The sequence below is a fragment of the Microchirus variegatus genome, assembly GCF_963457635.1.
Source record: "Microchirus variegatus genome assembly, chromosome: 2".
Lineage (NCBI taxonomy): Eukaryota > Metazoa > Chordata > Actinopteri > Pleuronectiformes > Soleidae > Microchirus > Microchirus variegatus.
In genome coordinates, this window is record NC_139803.1 from 34,316,173 (window position 1) to 34,337,179 (window position 21,007).

Here is a 21,007-nt window from a genome sequence, read left to right on the forward strand (position 1 = left end):
TTCACCTCCATTAAATGCAAGGTCGGACATTTCACTTTCTCCAGTGGAGCATTGCCAAACGCAGAGGTCTAAGAACACAAGCTTGTACACGTTTTTCGTGTTTTTTTTTCCGTTTGAGGAGGAGGTAGGACATATTTGATAGGGGAGACAGGCATGGCAGGACAGTCTAGAGGTTCCTTAGCATTTGAAAATAATCCATTTATTGGGAACTGTGATTCAAGTTAGAAATGTAACAAATTATACAGAAAATATGTAAAATCATACATTTGAAAAGAGAAATAATCAAGTATCTAATTGATTGGTTAGCCACTGCTCTCAGACAATGGCAACAGAGAAATCTAAATATATGTGTTGGCATATGCTTGTGTGCTCGTATGAGAACAGAGGGCTTTCTGGTAACACAGACGTACAGATGTCAGAGCTCAGGGGAGTTCCCCAGGGGGGCGAGCGCTGAGCTCATCTGGCTACAGTCAACAGGCCCTGTGCCTTAAACAAACAAATACACAGCTTAGCCCGCTATCTATGATGGTCCTTCAGCAGTCTGCTCCACAGCAACAATCACTTCCACAGCCTGCAGCTCAACACAATGGAGCCAAAGGGCTTTGGAATCGCAGAATGAGAACAATGCAGCCTGTAGCACAATGACTGGTAATAAGCTCTTAATGATCTTACAGCCACGAACCCTCAGGCTGGAGGGTGTGTGTGTGTGATGTTATGTGTCAGACATTTTTCACAAAATGACTTGCACTTTGCTTGGACTCAATCATTACGTGGACATGTACGCGAGTTGTCTCTCACCAGTTCGTCCAGCAGAGCCTGCTTGTTCTTCCTCTTGACCTGCAGCTGCCTCTGCTCCTCCTGCAGCAGCTCCAGTCTCCTCTGCTCGTTGCCCTGCTGCTCCATCAAGAGCAGCTCCTCCAGCTCTTCCTGCTCTCGGGTCTGAGAAGAGGACGGGTTAGCGAGAGAGCGAGAGCATGTTGCCAAAGGAAATACACAGATATATAGAAATTACAAGGTGCTATAATATACCAGAGACTTAAGTCTGGCCTCCCATCATTACTTTATTATAATAATCACATTAGTTGTTCTGTATATGTAGATATATTCACTCAGTACATACAAGAGTAGCCTTATTCCTCTGGATCAGGTCTCTGTTCTCGCGCTGGTACTGCTCCATCCTCAGCTTGGTGTTCTCAACATCAACGTTGTTTGTCAGGTTATACACTACACGGGAGACACAAGTTTAAGTTAACCTATTTAATCCTTGAGAATTGACTTTGAGTCAATGATCAAAAACTCAAACAATTGAGCAGCAAAAACACGAAGAAGTGCGTACATGTGAAAAATGACGTATATTTTATCCAAAGGTGCAACATTGGAATGGATTACTTTTTTCTCTGGACTTAAGTTTAACATCTTCAGTTACACAGCGAACCAAAGTGCAATACAGAATAATAAATAAAAGACACCATAAATAAAAGTCATAGAAGCTCACATAAAAGCACTAGTTCCAATTAGTTAATACAATTTTCCAAGAACACTACTCACAATCCGAACAAAGTAAGAATATTCTTATTGCCATACATGATTCTAGATGCTGTAAAATGTCTCTTGGGAAAAGTAATGTAAAAAGTTTATCTGTAGGTCAAACACCTGCTGCAGAAAAGAGAGCCGTACTACTACTCTTGCACTTCAGTGTTATTATTGCATATATATTATTGTATATATCAGCATCCATCCCCTTTCTTTGTCCATACAAACATGATTGCAATGTCTTCAAATTCACTAATTTAACTGCGCGGTCACAGCTGTGTTGAAAAACCAAAGCGAAGTCCTGATTCCACGCGAGTGCCTGTCGATACAGCGTGCAGAGGCATAGCAATAATATTTGGGGTTTGACAGAGTGCAGTAACCCAACTCTTTTAGCCCGTCATCACCACAGCTCCATCTGTACAAATGGCCATAGAGTTTTACCAGCTACACATTAGAGCTGAAACAATTAATCGATTACTAAATAAATCATCAACTATTTTGATAATCCATATTCGGTTTGAAGCTTTTTTCATTATTAAAACAAGATTTCTGATTGTTTTAGCTTCTTAAATGTGAATATTTTCTTTGTTTCTTTGCTCCACATAACAAAGAAATCATTAAAACTGAATCATTTTGGTTTGTGGACAAAACAAGACATTCAAGAACATCGTCATTTCCATGTTTGACAAACACTGATCACCGTTTTTAACATTTTATGGATCAAACGATTACTCGAGGAAAAAATCAACAAATTAATCGATTACGAAAATAATCGTTAGTTGCAGCTCTACTACACAGGCATGCGACTGTGACTCTCTTAACACATCCAAAGTAAACTTGTGTTGGCAGATATTCCCTGATCCATGCTTCTGGCAGACATGGACGCTTGTAAAACATCACCCTTAGCAGTCAGAGTGAAGGAGAAATCATGACTCTCATAAGCAGCATCTGTCCCCTACCTATGTCCTCCACTAGCTCCAGGTAGTCGTTATACTCTCTCAGGCTGGGGAAGTCGAAATCTTTCTTGTTGTATCTGCAGAGAGAGAGGAGAACTCATGATGCAAATAATAAAACCTGATGAAAGCAAACATGCACCGACATTAATAGCTTCCATTAAATCAACCATTTTATAATACCATGACTGCATACTGCCTAATAGGCCCACATTAGATGTCAATTAAGGGGCTATTAAAGAACAGATGAGAGGCAGAGAGAGAGAGAGAGGGCGGGTGGGGAGGGGCTGCGAAGTAAAAACCTGGCAGGGAAAGAGCTTTCCCATTTCAGCCCCCCCATGGGGAGAGTCATTGTCTACAAAACAAACAGTGTAATGAGAAAGACAAAGGTGGCTTAAGAAGTGGGCGGGGGATGAGATGACACATAAACACACAGAGCCACACCCCTCTCACCCTCCCCAGGTTTCCCCCCTCACTCACATCTTCAGCACCTTCTTGCGGATCTCCACCTCCTTATCTACGGCCGGGTCCTCGAAGAGCTGCACGCGGAAGTTGCTCTTCCTGAGGGGCGTGTCGCACTGCACGCAGTTGCCCGAGCCGCGCACGAAGAGCATCTCCACGCAGTTCTCGCACCTGTGACAGGAGAGGAGACGGCACATTAAAAGAAGTAACCCTGCATGCAGAGCTGCAACTAACGATGATGTTTGTACTCATCGTTTGGTTAAAAAACAGTGTTTGTCAAACTTGGAAATGACGATCTTATTTTGTCCACAAACCAAAATTATTCAGTTTTAATGATTTCTTTGTTATGTGGAGCACATAAATTAAGACAATATTCACATTTAAGAAGCTAAAACAATCAGAAATCTTTAAAGCTGAAATATTCGATTAATTGATTATTAATCGATTACTAAATTTATCATCAACTGTTTTGATAATTGATAGGTTTGAAGATTTGTCCATTATTAAAACAAGATTTCTGATTGTTTTAGCTTTTTAAATGTGAGTATTTTCTTTGTTTCTTTGTTCCATATAACAAAGAAATCATTACAATCATTGTGGACAAAACAAGACATTCGAGGACATCATCATTTCCAGGTTTGACAAACACCGATCAACGTTTTTTTTAACATTTTCTGACAACTGGACCAAACGATTAATTGGGAAAATAATCAACAGATTAATCGATTACAAAAATAATCGTTAGTTCTTGTTTTAATAATGAAAAAAAGTTCCAAATAGTTGACGATTCATTTAGTAATCGATTAATAATCACTTAATTGTTTCACCTCTACTTGTATGAGCAGGCCTAACAGTATAGAGTATGTGGCTGCTGAACTACAATTTTCTTCACAGTAAAGTGAATTTGTGTGTTTGATTTTAATGGCTGTAAGTTACTATCAGGCACAGCGGGTCATAATGGGACATGTGAGTATTTTCTCTCTGTGCTCAAAAATGGCTTGGAGTGGATTATGACAGGAATGTCGTTGAGGCTGTTTCCCACTTTGAGACAAGAGGAAATTAGTCTGACACCCCATCACTGGAGTGTCTGTCTGCCATGGAAAAAACATTCGCTTTATTGTTATTTCAAACGACCACAGTCATTCCGCCACGTTGCATAATATGATAAAATCCAGCTCAGTCAGTCACAGTGTAGCCGATCATTATAAGAAGAACTGAATAAAACTTGCTGTAATTTGGGGAAAAAGCAAAGAATAACAGACCGACACATGGAGTGTTTTGTGTCTTCTTTACTTCAGTGACAAATGTCGCCTGAAAAGACTTTTGTCTCAGATGTTTGACATTTCTAAAATACATTAATGCAAATTGTTCCTGGCTGACATGGGAGCCTAAATGAAAGGAAGCATCGCATTTTAAGCCATGCGGTGAAATATCACAGACATCTACACAGTCATTGATCAAAGTATGTGCTATAAATCTGTGTAATGGACATAATTACTTTCCAAGACAAAATAAAGCACAGTCATGATGAGTTTTTCAGGAGGCTTACGGTTCCTCCTACAAAGCCAATATATATCCCAACTCTCTGCTGTGAAGAGCACTCCTCTCCACCACAGAGCACAAAGCATTAGAGCTGAAACAATTCATCGATTACTAAATTAATCGTCAACTATTTTGATAATCGATTAATCGGTTTGAAGCTTTTTTCATTATTAAAACAAGATTTCTGATCGTTTTGGCTTCTTAAATGGGTATATTTTCTTCGTTTCAGTGATTCATATAACAAAGAAATCATTAAAACTGAATCATTTTGGGTTTGTCGAAAAAAACAAGACATTCGAGGTTCCAGGTTTGACAAACACTGATCAACGTTTTTAACATTTTCGGACATTTTTTGGAGCAAACGATTAATCGATTATAATCGTTAGTTGCAGCTCTAAAAAGCATGAAACTCTCAGACACTGTTAGGATATTTAAAGTTAAGTCCAGTTCGGCGTAGGAAGATTTACTGAAATCACCATCATGTCATCAACGCCATGGTAACCATCAAGCAGAAAATACCTGAGGGCACAACCCTGAGCTTCGCCATCAATCACACTTTTATGCAGGTAGGTGTTTACCCATCACTCACTCCTAAGTAAGGAGTGGACAATGAGGACAATGGGAATGTTCCTAAATCTCCCCTGATGGGGTGGAGGGCTGGATAAACGTTTGCACAGTACACTGTTTTAATTAAGTCCTTGTGGAGCGTTATTTCCACAGGACTTCACCTTCCTGTTTGTGACCACCTTCGCAATATTATGGATAACATCTGGTTTCTTGTCCTGATCTCAAATGTCAGTTTTTGCAATAAAACGCAGCAAAATTCAGGCCAGATTTTTCACAATCTCTCATCAATGATGGGCCAGAGTCACTTTTTTTTTCTCCCTCAAAAGTAAAAAAAATAGGCTCAAAAGCTCTCCCAAGACAGAGCCCATTATAATATTCATGACAGAGTCATTGTGCGAGACATTTCACTTCATCAGCAGGATTCAAAACAAAACCAAACAAAAAAAACATCAGTTAGTGGAGAAACTGCAGAGCCATGGAGTTTGGCTGTTTACGCATAGCGTCTTAGATATGGGTCAAACAAGCGCAACCTGCCAAGTCTGACACCAGCAATAGAAGTCAAAACTCACGCAGTCATACAGTAGAAGTAAAACAGATTAAGCGACGCACGGTGCTCGTTTACAAGCGTGTCAGCTCAGCTTGGCTTAGATGAAGCAGTAATATGAAAATGAAAGCTGGACAGAAACATCTGCGTCTTCTCAGTGGCGGAGCCCTCTGCTCAAGTGCAACCTGGAAGCGGCAGATGTTCACTGTGGCCCCAGGCTATAGGAGATGTATAGGCCTGGCCATATGGAGGTAGATAGAGGGATTCCGCTTGTTTCCACAGGCCCACAAAGAGCCCATTCATCAACATGGGATGAGGAGCGGGGTGTAGCTTGCCCCCTGCCCCATAAATGGACCACACAACAGAACTCTCCGTAGGGGAAATCCTGTGTAATTCTAGAGCAAAGAGGTGAAACGTCTAAAAGGGAGGGAGGAGAACATGGAGTCAATTTGCCATCTGAAGTTTGCCTCGCCTCAGTGACAGCTTTGAGATCGTGTGACTGTTGTTGCAATATGTTATCAAACTGGGGAACTCAGAAAGCTTGGCTGCAACACATGGCCAGCAGAGAGGACATTCATGGGAACAGTCAGAACTCTTTCCATCTTTCGTGTCCCAGGGCTGTTGTTGCTGACTGAGTGCTCCCCGACTCCTCCCTCTCTCACCTGTCCTGCTCCGAGCTCCAGGCTCCTATCTCTCCTATCTGCAGCTGTCAGCAGGTCAGCGAAGGGGGTGGTAAGAGGACGGTAAACAGGGCTAACAGGGCTCCTGGCTAAGCAATGGGGCTCCCCCCGCCCCCCAACACTGCTTGGTGACACTGCCCATGTGTGTACTTCCTTCCTTTCCAGGATTAAAACAGAAAGAAAATCTACTACGTACAGACAAGAGCTGGATGTCACAAATCTTAGGATCTTTTTAGTACTTCCTCAGCCTGTGACTGAGTTCACAGTCATATTCAAACATGCCCTGACACTCTGTTGTGCCCCATGACCTCCAATACCTGCAGCAAAATAGTAAAAAAAAAAATGCTGAGGTCCAAGAATATGACTGCAAACACTGAAGCTAGTTTAGGCTTGTGATCTTAAAAGAAAATATTATACATATTTGAAGTATTTAATAGAATGAGAGCTGAAACAATTAATCGATTATTAATCAATTACTAAATTAATCGTCAACTTGTTTGATAATTGATTAATCGGTTTGAAGCCATTTTCATTGTTAAAACAAGATTTCTGATCGTTTCAGCTTCTTAAATGTGAATATTTTCTTCATTTCTTTGCTCCACATAAGAAAGAAATCATTAAAACTGAATCATTTTGGGTTTGTCGACATAAGACATTGGAGAACATCGTCATTTCCAGGTTTGACAAACACTGATCAACGTTTTTTTTTTTTTTAAACATTTTCTGACATTTTATGGATCAAACGATTAATCGAGAAAATAATCGACAGATTAATTGATTAAGAAAATAAGCCTTAGTTGCAGCTCTAAACAGAATGTAGCTTTAAGAATATAACATAAGCCTTTGTAGTGTCAAATGGAGATGCCTCAAACAAGACAAGAATATTAAAATACACGTTTGTACAGTAATTCCCCATGAATTGCTCGGTATAAAGACTAGAAACATGAGTAAACAGCCAGCCTGGCTCTGTCGACCACCTAGAAGCATCTTCAGTTAACTAATAATATTTTATTTGTCATCGAATTAATCTTTGTAAAAATTAAGTAGTCTATAAATACTTCTGTCCGTCCAAAAAGAGGGAGATCTCCTCGATGGACAGAGGACGTCACACCCTCTCTCTGTAATGATCGTGGTATTGATCCATCCAATTCTCAGTGTATATTTTTGTAAGTTTGGAATACACAGTTGTCTGCACCACAGATCCATGAGGGTGTAAATGAGAGGGACCTTTATTTCTGGAACCTAAAACAACCTCGAACATACAAATATCGCTGGTTTCAACTTAATGAAGAGTGTCTTATCCTAAATACCCCGATGTGACCACAGCCCCCAACATTGTTCGTGCCTGCCTGTGTGCCCAGCGTCAAATGCCAAAGGGACATGTGCCTGGTGTCATTGTGCAGAGTAATAAATAACAACACCCCCAGTGACAGGGACACAAAATGTGCTGTGGGATTTAAATTTAGATGCGTGTTCGAGGCGGAGAAGCTCAATACTGCATTGCATCGACAAGGCAGGAAGCCTGGTCAACACTTTTTAAATGAATGAACCGGTGCAGAGTAAACCAACTATTAGGCTGCAGCTAAAGGTGACAATGTTGAATACAGATTGTTTATTTATTTATTCATACAGCCATGATTTGATTCAGTGAAGAAATACGTATTGCAGATTCATACATCGTTCGTGTCAAAGTTCCAAGCAGGTTGCTGTAGAACTTTTTTGCTGTAGAAAATTTAAGAAAACATCTTCCCAATTTAAATATTTATAAAACAAATTCTTAAAAAGGTGAGGAAAAATCAAAAATCTTTAAAAAGATTCTTGCTACTGCCCCGCAATGAATACCATTACAACCTAATTATACAGTTGTTGTGAGAAGGGAGAAAGAATACAATGGAATACAATAAGGACCTATTAATGGAATTTAATTGCTGACTGGTATGTGGTGATTAAGAAATCCATTAAAAAGCAAATAATAATAGCGCAATTTGAAAGCATCAGATGAACAATTTGTTGTTAGAATAGTGGGGGTTAATTATAACAGATGCTTTTATTTGTTTTATTCTCAGGATTTCACCTAAAAAAAATGTGATACTTGTCCTGTAACACAGTCTAGGTTTTAATTTGACTTTAATTTTTAATTCTAACTCAGTTCACAGTGCATTTTAAAGCACGTAAATCCACAGTTTGTACTGATGATAAGCATATTTATGTGTAGTTATAAAAACTGGATGATATACCATAGCTGTATCTTTCTGCGGGTTTTTCAGATTCAGATCATTCTTTCTTTTCTCCTTTCTTATTCACAGTTTTCGCAAAAGATTTGTTGACTACAAATGGGGAATTAGTTACTATGAAACTGAAACACATGACTCCTGATGAAGTACAAGTCTCTTGATCCCTCAACACTTCAGTAAAGCCTTAGTGCAAACAAGCCGAATAACATCAGTGATGACAATACTAATACAGATTAAAAGTACAGCAGTTTTCAAGTGGTGCATAAATTCTGCGTCACACTGGCTCCAAGGTGACCTGAGCTAGGACATCTCTCCAAATTGCTTCATTGCAGAATCATTTTAATTTTCCGCGTGTAGCCCTGCATCCAGACGGAGGCAGTGAGTTATGAGCGCTCTGACCTGATGACAAAGCACTGCTGCTTCCTGATGGTTCGGTCAATAAACAGACAGGGTCAAATAAGATGCTCTCATCAGACTACCACAGTCGCTGCAAGGTGCTCAGAGAGAACACGTCCCCTACATTCATATTATGGCCAGGGTTTTCAAACAGATGACAAGGTGGAACACTGGAAAACGCTCCGCAAACAAGTTTTATTCAGTGCTGACATGACAGTGACGCACAAGCAATACTCAAGCAAACCACCACATAGGATTAGTGAGGACCAGTGTCTGAGTTGATGTATAAGTTTATGTCCAGGTAAGTCACCTTTTTTTTTTTCCCAAATGAATCCCACCAGTATTCAGGCTTATAAATAAGTAAATAAAAATATGTTATAACCTAACCACATTATACCTCAGTAAATAGCAAAACTGGCCTGTAGATTAGACTTTAATGTACAGCTGTAAAGTTGCTTAAACACCAGTGTATTTTATTCACGCATGTCAATTTTCTGCTTATTAATCAGTAAACGAATTAACTATTTTAAAAGTTGATTCATTGGTTAGTAAGAAAAATAAGCGACACATTAACAAATAATGAAAATAATCCTTAGTAGCGGCTCACTTCGTCACAGTTGCAAACAATGACAAATGTCAACTTCAAGCAGGTTTGACAGCTGTCTCGCAGCACCTTCTATGATGTGACAGAGAATAAACACAAAATTCAACAGTGTCAACGCCTGTTCGAGCTGCATCATCTTCCTGAAGGCAAATTTATCTTCTTATTAAAGTCTAATCTATCCTTCTTTTGTGTGTTGTACATTTCTGAGAATTATCAGCTTAGAGATCAAGTTCATTAATTATTCATGTGCATAGTTTAATGTATTCATATAGAGACGTGTTTGTCTAACTCAAGATGTGTCCACTGCTTCCCACAATTTCAGTTTTCATTGGACTTACTCTCTTATAATACAAGACAGTGATGATATTCCTCTCCCGTATTGTCAGACCTTTCTTGACCAGGACATGTTGAAATACACAGGGGAATCTCTTTGGTACAAACTTCCCACATTACTAATAGTAATATCTGGTAGACCTTGTCTACGTTATGTTGATTTAACATCTGAAAGGGTCTCTAATCAACAAAGATATGTGGCCCTGATTGAATCCTTATGTATTACGTTGTAAAACAATTAAAACGTTGCTGTTTAATGTTATTGTGTATATGTGCTGTTGACCATTGTTATTTTATCAAGAGCAGGAATCCTCATTTAGCATTCATCGGCGTATCTACATCCCAGCACAATTTGCTAATTTGTTGTTTTTTCCGCAAAATGTGAAAACACACAATTACAATGACTAGCTAACAACTCGTTGGTAGCTGAAGGCTAGAAAGAACTAAGTGGCACAAACATGTTGAATGCTCGACTTGAGATAAAATTAAAAACTTTAAAAGGTACATAAGTACTTTTAAAATGTCCCTTACACAATGTTTGGTGTGAGTCGTATGATAGTGGGTATATTTATTGCACAGAATGAACACAATCCCCACATCGTAGCGTTCCACAATGCTACATTAGCTAGCATTAGTAGCTGTCAGGTGTAAATAGTACTCACAGCGTATGGCCGCACACGTTCACCATCAGCTTCAGCGACGGATTCCTGTACTTGGTTGTTTTGCATCTCGGGCAGCCTTGGTCGTCCATGACTGAGAGAGAAAAACAATGTAGAGAATCTTCAACAACAACAAGAGGCAGCAGCAGCTCTGCTGTCAAAGAAAAGCGCTGCGTTACACACAATTAGGTCCGAGAGGAAACTGCTGCGCCAAAAAGCAGTGTTCCCCCTAAACAGCGGTCTCGAAGTTGAAGTTACTGTTTTATAATATTATTTCAGTAAAAGTCTTAAAGTATATGACATTTACTTTACTTAAGCATCAAAAGTAATTTTGTATATATATATAATTCTGATATAAAATGTACTTAAGTTTTAGATTTATTACACAATTTATTTAGGAAATGTAGTGGGGTTAAAGTAAAGGTTGCTAGAAATATAAATAAGTAAAGAACAGATACGTGAATTTTGTACTTAAGTAGTGTACATAACAACACAGCATCGGTTGTCAAAAAGCAGTACAAACACAACCCTACAGGATATATATCCTGGAAGAGTCACTTGAATAAAATGGTTGTTCAATGGTTGTGTCTCCTCTGTGTATAATAACCCCATCCGTGATGATCACTCCTTACATGATCTCATACAGAGCTAAATCCCAAAGTTCAAAGGTTCAGGGGCCCCCCCTGGAAAAAAAGAATAATACAGAATATAGCACAACACTGACGTGAACACAATGAATGGATTGTGCTGAAATTCAAATATGTGACTCTTTTCCCCCCCAATGAATACTAATTAGACATGGATGATCATGAGCTCAATATTTTAAAAACAATTTTGGCCATAACTGAGAAGCTATGTTTGGTTTACAAATTGTTATACATTATTAAAATGTGAATAACAAAGTGTGTATCTAAAAAAACAAGCAGATTTGGGAAACATTGATCAATGGAATTCTGAGCAAAATAATAATAATTAAAAAAAAGAAGTAAAAACTAACTTTAAATGTAGTTTATTTCCTATCTATTTATAAGAACCACTCTACAACAAATGTGATCTCATGTGAGCCCATACTAAAAGCCCAAGCATGTGTGTTATATAGGCCTATTGATTTAATGACAACATTAATAATTGTAAAGGCAAAGTCAGACTCCATATAATCTGCATCACAAACACACACACACACACACACACACACACACTTCGACGGGCTGTGTGTGGAGTGACATTTGAAAACATTATTATTTCATATTAATGTTAAACAGATGGTTTGGCTTTGTGGTCACAAGTGAGTGGTGAGCTGTAATATTTGGAGCTGCTTTTCCAGCTCCGAGAGAGACAGAAGTATATCACACCACACATGCACTTATTAGACTAGTCTGAAAATGAAAATGTGCATTCACAGGGAAAAGCTTTTCCATGTTTATGGGTGGGGAGTCGACCTGACAGTGTTTCATGCATTTGTATATGACTAATATACAGTCTCACTCTCTATAAAGTCCAAATATTTTGAGATTTAGATAATAAGGAATATTTTTCCTTTGAATTTGGGTGGCGGTGGTGAAGTAATACTTTGACATACAGAAAAGGCGGCTCCTGCCATATAGAGACAACAAGGATCAAGGATATCCCGTTCCCACGATCCCAAAAAACACTCACCTTGCACAGGTGAGGTACGGGAATATACTGGAAGTCACTTCAAACACTCGCGTCTGAATCGGCTTGCTCCTCCCTTGTGGGTCCACCGGCGGCCAATGGCGTGGCTCTCCTGCAGATAGACCCCAGTGTGTCTCCTTCCAGCCCCAGTCCCCGCAGAGTAAAAGTCACGTTGGGAGGAAAAGGGGAGCGAGGTATCTACTTACAGCTGCTGTCAGATATCCGATCGCACTCGCATGGCGAGGAGGTAATCCGATCGAGCTGGGAGGAGTGACTTTACCAGGGAAGGCTTGAACAAAAAAATGTCTTCTTCTTCTGCCGGAGAAGTCACAGCAGCAAATGACATCAAGAGGGAAAATGTGAAGGAGCTGGATGAGCGCGAGTGCATCAAGTTTGTGGCGCTGGACGCGGCGGAGTTGTCCATGGAGCGCGCGACTCCCAGCGCGGACGCGGTGCGCACGGAGCTTCTGGTGAGCGCCGCTTCCTCTCTGGCTTTCTCCCCGGAGCAAGTGGCGTGCGTGTGCGAGGCTCTGCAGCAGGGAGGCAATGTGGACCGGCTGGCCAGGTTCCTGTGGTCCCTGCCACAGAGCGACCTGCTGCGCGGCAACGAAAGCATCCTGAAAGCCCAAGCCCTGGTCGCTTACCACCAGGCGCGGTACCAGGAGCTGTACAGCATACTGGAGAACCACAGCTTCAGTCCGTCCAACCACACCTTTCTGCAGGACCTGTGGTACAAGGCCCGATACACTGAGGCGGAGAAGGCGCGGGGGAGACCACTGGGCGCCGTGGACAAGTACCGGATTCGGAGAAAATACCCTCTCCCCAGGACTATCTGGGACGGCGAGGAGACTGTGTATTGTTTCAAGGAGAGGTCTCGGAACGCGCTGAAGGATCTGTATAATCAGAATAGGTACCCATCTCCTGCCGAGAAAAGAAACCTCGCCAAGATTACAGGACTCTCCTTGACCCAGGTCAGCAACTGGTTCAAAAACAGGCGACAGAGAGACAGAAACCCTTCCGAGGCACAATCAAAAAGGTGAGGCCACTGAAGGAGCAGCCGTTCAATCACACTCGTAATATGGGTCAACTTATTTGCACCTTCCTCTGAGTGCGCCGTGCGTAAGAGGCGCGTTAAAATACACCGAGACTTATTTTAACGAAGTATTTGAAGTGCTTTTTTTTGTGTGGAGGGACATCCACAGTAGGTTATACCCACTCACACCAGAGTCAGTGACTTACACAGTGCTCAGAGGATTGTATAATCTGTAAAGCGGACCCATTTACAGGACCTGACAATGGGGATAATAAACAATTATTCATAATTAAGAAAAAAAAAAAGGTTTGAGGAGGAAAAAAAGGGCTGGAGCACGCTTTTAATGTTTTGAAATATGAAGCTGTTGCCTTTCAGATCCGGTTTCAAGTGTGCTGGTGTGCTATGGGGCATGGAAACTATAAGCAATTCACAATCACACACATATGTGGAACTGAAAACAGACAGAGACTGTAAAGGCTATTTTAATTCCTTATAATAATGCCTAAAAGAATATGATATTTTTCATCATCACATTTATTCTGAGAGCGGATCAGGGAGGATCCCAGACATGGTCTTATGGTTTTTATTTCACAACCATCCATACAAACACTAAACACACTGATTTACCTCCTTTTATGTTTCCCTGTGTATGAACAAAGCTGACGCACCTGGTGGAGGTGACCCCTCTGACTCTCTCTCTCTGTCTTTCTCTCTCTCACACACACACACACACACACACACACACACACACACACACACACACACACACACACACACACACACACACACACACACACACACACACACACACACACACACACACACAAATATCTTACAGTTCTTCTGAAAGTGTTATTTAAAACCTGTGGATATTTTTGAACAAACTCAATCGCCTCACTTGCAGTTCTAATGGTCTTTACTTTATGTCTTTACTCCTTGGAGGTGTGTGTGTGTGTGTGTGTGTGTGTGTGTGTGTGTGTGTGTGTGTGTGTGTGTGTGTGTGTGTGTGTGTGTGTGTGTGTGTGTGTGTGTGTGTGTGTTGGGGGGTTGGACGTGTGAGTGTGCCTGCTGGGCCCTGGGGTGTCCTTGCAGCTGTTTTAATCAGTCTTTTTTAAAGGGGACCTTAGTAAACAACATATAATAGCTGTGTCCATTTGGTTGTTAGAGACTTGTATTCTAAGCATTTTAATTTCACATTTAAAAGAATAAATAAAGTGATTGATCCCTTCAGCCATTTGTTCAGCACTGACATTTTGTCTGGGCCAAATGGCTGCACGGATGTTGATGTTGGTTGGTCGGTGGGTTTGGTTGTTGTCAGTGCAGCTCTCCATGAGGTTAGAGAGGGCTTTCACATTCACAAACAGTTGTGTAAAAACAGAGCGACAAATGTCTGCTCTGGGTGGGTTTATAGACGACATGTGGGCGGAAAGAAAATAAACAGCTTTATACTCGTTTATTCTCTTTCACCATGTTGATTGTTCTTTTTAAATGGCAAAACAAAGCTCTGTCTTTATCAAGAAACAAATGTCGGTGCTATTCCATTATGCTACTGAAGGTCAAATTATCTTAATTATCACTTAATTTAGTCATTTTCTGCCTCTTTCCCCCAGTGAATCAGATGGAAACCACAGCACAGAGGACGAGTCTAGTAAAGGCCAGGAGGAGCTGTCACCACGGCCCCTCTCTAACTCCTCAGATGGGATGATGCCCCATGGGATTCAAACTGGGCCTCTAGACAGTGGCGTGGTCATCCAACAGATTGGGGACATCAAGATGCCCCCTGGTTCCAACAGTGGCGGCCTCTACAATGGAAGTCTAGTGACAAGTAACACCTCCTCCACCATGTTTCACAATGGCGGCTCGTCTTACCTCCACACGCCTGGGAACATCCTGTTCAACGGGCTCAATTTGGGCATCCAGCCCTTGGCCTTCAACCCTCTGAGGTCGTCCGGAGGGGTTTTGCTGGGGGGCACTGGGGTGGAAATGCAGATGGCGCAGGAGAAGGGACTGGGCAGTTCTGCCGAGGACTCCGGCCTGCAGTACACCTCCTATTCCGGCTGTGTGAATGGAGCGGAGGTGAAGCTGGAGGGCACTCACTCCATGGCCGCCCAGAATGGAGGCTCCTCCGTGTTGACGTTCAGCTCCCCGTCGGGTGCCCTGCAGCTGGGCGGCTACAGTCTGGTCCACGTCCCCAGTGGAGTGTCTGACAGTGACAGCGGCTCGTTGCTGAACAGCGACGTAGGTCTTCCAACCTTGCAGCTCTCTGCGTCATCGGCCTCGGCGATCTCACAAGGTGGGTACAAGAGCTGAAATACTACTCGGCACAGAAGGACTTTAGTTTACTTGATGAGGTACAGATGTGCAACAATGACATTGTAAACTATAATAGTATTATTGACCCAGTGCACAATGACTAATCATGCTTTAATTCCTAAATAGGGTGGTTTAATTATAGGAATATGAAGCTAAAGTCATCTTTTGACCTGACAAAAAATTGAGATGCCACAGTAAGGATCACTAAAATTCAAACAAAACATCTGAGTCTTGTATATAGATATCTTTATATCTCTCAGGTTGACAGCAGGTCAGTTGTGTTTTTAGCACCAATCCAATCCCGGTGGTTTGTCAACAGATCTACGTCCTCTAAATGAATCCAAACTGCTTTATTCTTGGCTTCTACTCTGTGTTTGGGCCGTAGCCCAAAGGGCTGATACTATACATAACACAGACCAGAAGAAACAGGGAAGGGCCCCACACATGCACACCCACACCCACACATATATGTAAGAGGTGGTCCTCCGAAAAGCCCCCGAGATGAATGAAAACAAGTTCTGAAGTCACCATCACTCATCATCATTGCTCTCTGGATGTGCCGAGCAGGGAGGTGGGAAAATAAGTTTCAGACAATCAGAGGCCACGGAAACGCACGCACGAAAACGCACGAATGAGCCATTACAGCACTTATGTTGACAGAGTGCAGGGAATCTACAGCAGGATGAATTATACGGACAAACAGCAAACTGCAGCTTGCTGTTTAGCTCTGGCAGGCCCACGGGGTCACACAACAGGGCCTGTTCTTAATAAAACATCAAGTGATGTCAGGACTTTAAAGGAGGGCCCAGCAATTCTTCGGGTTAATGTATATTTTCTTCTGTCGTTGTGTTTCCGCAGGTCCTTTACCCCTGGACAACGTCGCCGTGAGTTCCTCCAGCGACGACTCCTTCCAGCAGCAGGACAAGCTGACCATGACGTCCCTGCACCACAGCACCGTCCTCTACAGCTTGAGCAACGCCGGCCAGACGTCCATCAAGAAGGAGCCGCTGGAGGGCAGCGTCTACTCCTCCTATCACCACGGACTTCACTTGGACCCCAATGGTCAGCTCAGCTACAGCACTCCTAACTCTGTAGACGCTCCCTCTAGCCAAGGTCCAAGCTCAACCACGGAGGTCTCTGCTGTCGCCGCGTCGAGCCCCGAGCCGGAAGTCTACACCACCCTCACCATCAGCACGCCCCTGATGGCCCAAACAGACGCAAGAAGCCACCACCTCCAGCCCACAGAGTACCTTGGGGTACCTCCGTCCTCGCACCTGATGGGCCCCGGCATGAACAGCAACTTCATGAACCTTTCAGACAACAAAGTGGACGGCTCCGGCTCAGGAAGCATGAACGAGATGGTGCGGGCGATGTGCGGGGAGATGGAGGCTGTGGAAGGCAAGGAGCTAGCCAAACTACAGACAGTGCAAATGGACGAGGACATGGCTGACCTGTAACCTCAAAAGCAGTCTCAGAAGAACTTGTGTCCTCTCCTCAGCAGTGACATGGTGAACCTTTTTACCCTTGTGTGAGCGTGTGTTGTTGTTTTTTTGTTTTTTTTATTCATTTCCTTTAAATGTTAAATTATTTGTGTTTATTTGACTCTTACAATGCACTCTAGTCAGAGGGAAAGCCCCCGTGGGTGGGCATTAACAAAATTATCATAAAGTTGAAAAGTCTATCACATGTTTTGAAAGCCTTGTTATCCAGAAGAAACATTTCGCAAAACTCTAAGAAGTCGCTGTGAGCGACTGAGCCACGTTTTTAATGTGCATTTTTTTTTTATAGACAACACCTGCTACTTCCTGTTGAGCGGATTTGATCCGCAGAAACAGGTGCTGGAATGTGTCGGGGTCATGTGACCAGGATGTTCCTCCAAAACCAAATGCGTCATCTGGCTCAAACCAAAAAGGTCATTCAGTTGGGGGGAAGAGGGAGAGAGAGCCTTGGTGAAAATGATCAGTTAGAAGTAGACAGATTTTTTACTGAAGGACAGCACACACTTATGTACATACACACACAGATAAATAAATAAATGAAAGGTTGAAAAGCTGCTGATTTAGGGGAAAGTGTCCTTCAGTAAACACCTTAAATCCTTCAAATTGCCTCTCAATTGACTGATTTTGTGCTCCATATTTGAACCGAATGTTGTTGAGCGAAGACGAATGTGCCTTTCTGCTACTTAAAAAAAACGACGCAACGGCATTGGTCTGTTCCGGCATTTGCACTACTGTGACGACAATGCAATGTGCACGGCCTTCACGTTGAAGGGTTTCTGTCAAAATGTGCGGTTACAGCGACGACTCGGATTTCAAGTCATCGTCACAAAACAGTCTCACCGACACCGCGTCGTCCGTCATACGTTGTTTATAACGATGCAACTCGTAGTATGTTATCTATACATGTGACGACCCTATAGCATATCGCGTTTCATTCTGACGTGTCTTGTCTGAAATGATATTTTTCTATGGAGCCGGATGCAAATATCTACAAGTGTGTGTGTGCTTTTAAAAAGGTACAATGAACAAAGGTACAGAATTAAGAAGAAGAGGACAAAAATGAGGTTTTTTTATAGTCCTACTTTTAAACCAGAGGGGGATTGTGATAATTCCTCTTTGCATGGCGTCATAATATTCGGGACATTAGTGCCTTTGACTTTTGTTTTGTAAATAATACTGAACGTAAAGCTCAGCTGTAGGTCACAGGTGGGCGTGTAGACGGTGACAGAGGATGACTTGTTGAGTGTCATACGAGGAAAAGACCAGAGAGAATGTAAGAGCCCATTTGTCAAGTGTGTGTGTGTCCAGTGCTTTTCACAACAGGATCCCGGGGATTCCTCGCTGTCATACATGACCGTAATAGCACATTTCAACATGGCAGTCAAAGTATCACGTGTTTTTGACACCAGAGGGACTGAGTTCTGTGACACGACCTCATCAATTTCAGTGCTTTAATGTAATATACCAAAAAAGTCATGGGCAAATAGTAAGGGAGAAAAAAAATGGGGTCATTTTTGTTTCTTTTTGTTTTGTTTTGTTTGTTTTTTATCTTAGTTTGAATATGTTTGTTATCTGAATTTATGTGAATGTATTTTTCTAAATCTCCATACTACAATAAAAGTTTATATTTATAAAAACATAAAACAGACACCTTTTTTCTATTATTATTATTATTCTGAAACGTCAATCTCACAATATTAGGGATATGACATTGAGAAGAATATGTATGTAGTCAGATTGTTGTGGATTAGGGTGGTGTGGGGGTGGTGCATGGGGGGCCATGCAGTAATCCTGCAAACCTGGTGCCGCTCTCTGGAAAACCTGCAGTGATCGTTTGCACATGCCCAACAACCTGGAGTTCATTAGGCCTCCTTTTCTCATCTCAGCCCTTGTAATTCAAATAAACAGCGACGAGATTTCCCGAGGTAAAGCTCTTTTTGGGTGGTGGTGGGGGGTCGGGGGTTCCGCAGTTCCATATGCAGCTCAATCTGAGTGAAGGATGAACACCTCCCTTCTTTCTTTAACATAAATAAGACTGTGAATTCATGAATTTCCACCCAAGATTCACTCAGCGAGATAGGACGGAGACAGTTTGACAAACGGATGAACAAGGACGAGGATTTTGTTTTATTTTATTCACTCACTTCCATGTCTGTGGTAGATTATAGGAGTGGTGTCTTGTCAGCAGATCCTGGGCTGGAGGAGATGTATAGTGATCTAACTGTTGACCTAAATAAACAGAGGCTGTTTGTCTGTGCTCACTGTAGAGGCACAGAGAGAGGGGAGAAGGGGAAAGAAGAAAAAAAGAAAAATGGGAGAGACTAGCGGGAAATAGAGGGAGAGGCAGGCAACCCGTGGATAGAGTTACCTGTGCACAGGTGACCTCGTCGCCATGGGCAGTGGATTAGCTGATTGTTAGGTATCAGGTAACTCCTCCTGTAATATTGAAGAGGGTGAAAACAGCTTTGTTGGGAGCCCAGAACAATATCCCATTCGCAGCAGGAGCCCATGGCCTGTGGGTCTCACGGGGAGGGGGGGGGGAGCCCACAGAAAATTCCACCTCAGTATTGTGTCCATAAATTGGACAAAAAAGGAGCATGATTGTCGCCTCACAGAGGGTATTTAATACATTTGTCAAGGGGATTTTTTCATATTTTAAAGTTTTTTTTACCTCACAATGTCAAACATACTTGGGTGTGCGTTAAAAAAAAAAAAAGAAGAAGAAGAGGACACTCCCCCACAACTCTGGCCTTATTAAAAAGACTGACCTCTGATCTTTCAGATGCTTTCAAAGCTGACATTTAATGCTGCTGGAGCAGACTGCAAGCCATATGTAACATGACCTGCAGGGGAGAGAGCGGCACTCCGCTGCTCCACGTCCCACTAATGAGAGGGCAGGGGTCAGTTGGTGCCAGGCTGCTCCTGCAAGACCCACCACTACTGACCCAACAACTGCATCCTCGTCGTGTGTGTCTCCTCTGGCGCAAAACAAAGTCACGACTCTGAAAATACACACGGTGTTTGTCAACTCCAGGAAATAAACATCTTCATTCCTTGTCGAGCTTTTACGTCATGTCCTTGTGTGTCGCCTGGCAAGGACAAATGCACATGTCCCACAAGAAGTGGGAAGATGTGTCCTGGTCTTCAAGGACAGCAAAACATGGGTCCCTTTTTTTTTTTATAAGTTTGTGTGATGGACAACACACAAACACTCACTCAGTGGCAGCAGCTGTGAAGCAGCATCATTGTTGCACCACAGTTTTTCCCAGAGAGAGGGGAAGAAAACAGCACTTTGTAACCAGAGCAGACACACACACACACACACACACACACACACACACACACACACACACACACACACACACACACACACACACACACACCTGCTGCGTTACTGCAAACAACTTTATGTGCAAAAATAACAACTGATCCCATCAGGAGGACACGTTTGGACGTGCATGATCACACTGCGATGGCGCCCCCTACAGTCAGCCAGCGGGCTCACATGGTGTGGCTGAGCATCACCCTTTAAAATTAAATGTCAACCTTTCCTTTTTGTTGTTGTTGTTGTTGTTTATGCGCCTGTCTTTCTTATTTGCATACACTTAACCCTGCAGCTTATATTAATAATTATTATAATTCTGATAATAACAATTTCCCTGCCCTGAATAAATGCCTTTATCTGTGAGCCCGAGGCAAAGTTGACTGTAAAAGCCGAGGCCGTAATTGCATATTTGTGGAGCAGGTCCTCTGAGGAAATGCGTAATGATTGTGATTGGGGGGGTGGTGGATGGAGGGGTTGGAGGGGTAACCCCAGCGCACTTGTACCAGGTCTAATTTTCCAAACATGACAGGAAACTCTGTTAAGCTGATAATTGCGGCTCCAATTTCATTTAACTCACTCATGTCAACAGTTGTGTTTTGTTTTGAGAAGAAGGAGCAGCTTTTTTCTTTTCTTTCTTTTTTTTTTCCCACACCACCGTTTTTTCACACAGTAAAAAA

The 21,007-nt window shown here is 42.2% G+C and overlaps 2 protein-coding genes across 3 annotated transcripts in view; one reads left to right on the top strand and one right to left on the bottom strand.

The window, feature by feature from the left end:
• mnat1 (MNAT1 component of CDK activating kinase) overlaps positions 1-12,299 on the bottom strand; it is a 33,733-nt gene extending 21,434 nt beyond the window's left edge. The window contains exons 1-6 of the mRNA XM_083904972.1: positions 12,164-12,299; positions 10,511-10,601; positions 2,967-3,119; positions 2,493-2,566; positions 1,121-1,224; positions 799-939 (exon numbers count right to left, since the gene is read on the bottom strand). Of these exons, the coding sequence (XP_083761098.1) occupies positions 799-939; positions 1,121-1,224; positions 2,493-2,566; positions 2,967-3,119; positions 10,511-10,599 (561 nt within the window). The 5' untranslated portion in view covers positions 10,600-10,601; positions 12,164-12,299. The remainder of the gene's footprint in view (positions 1-798; positions 940-1,120; positions 1,225-2,492; positions 2,567-2,966; positions 3,120-10,510; positions 10,602-12,163) is intronic.
• A 22-nt stretch (positions 12,300-12,321) lies between these two features.
• On the top strand, positions 12,322-18,643 carry six4a (SIX homeobox 4a). 2 transcript variants are annotated; one of them, XR_014593062.1, is made up of 4 exons: positions 12,322-13,196; positions 14,804-15,486; positions 16,365-17,014; positions 17,295-18,643. XR_014593062.1 is itself a non-coding variant. In XM_083904945.1 (3 exons), the coding sequence occupies exons 1-3, from the start codon at positions 12,463-12,465 to the stop codon at positions 16,961-16,963; spliced, it is 2,016 nt and encodes a 671-aa protein (XP_083761071.1). In that variant the 5' UTR covers positions 12,322-12,462; the 3' UTR covers positions 16,964-18,643. The 2 variants fall into 2 exon arrangements, 1 of the variants encoding a protein (XP_083761071.1); XM_083904945.1 differs by having other exon boundaries at positions 16,365-18,643.
• Positions 18,644-21,007: the final 2,364 nt, after the last annotated feature.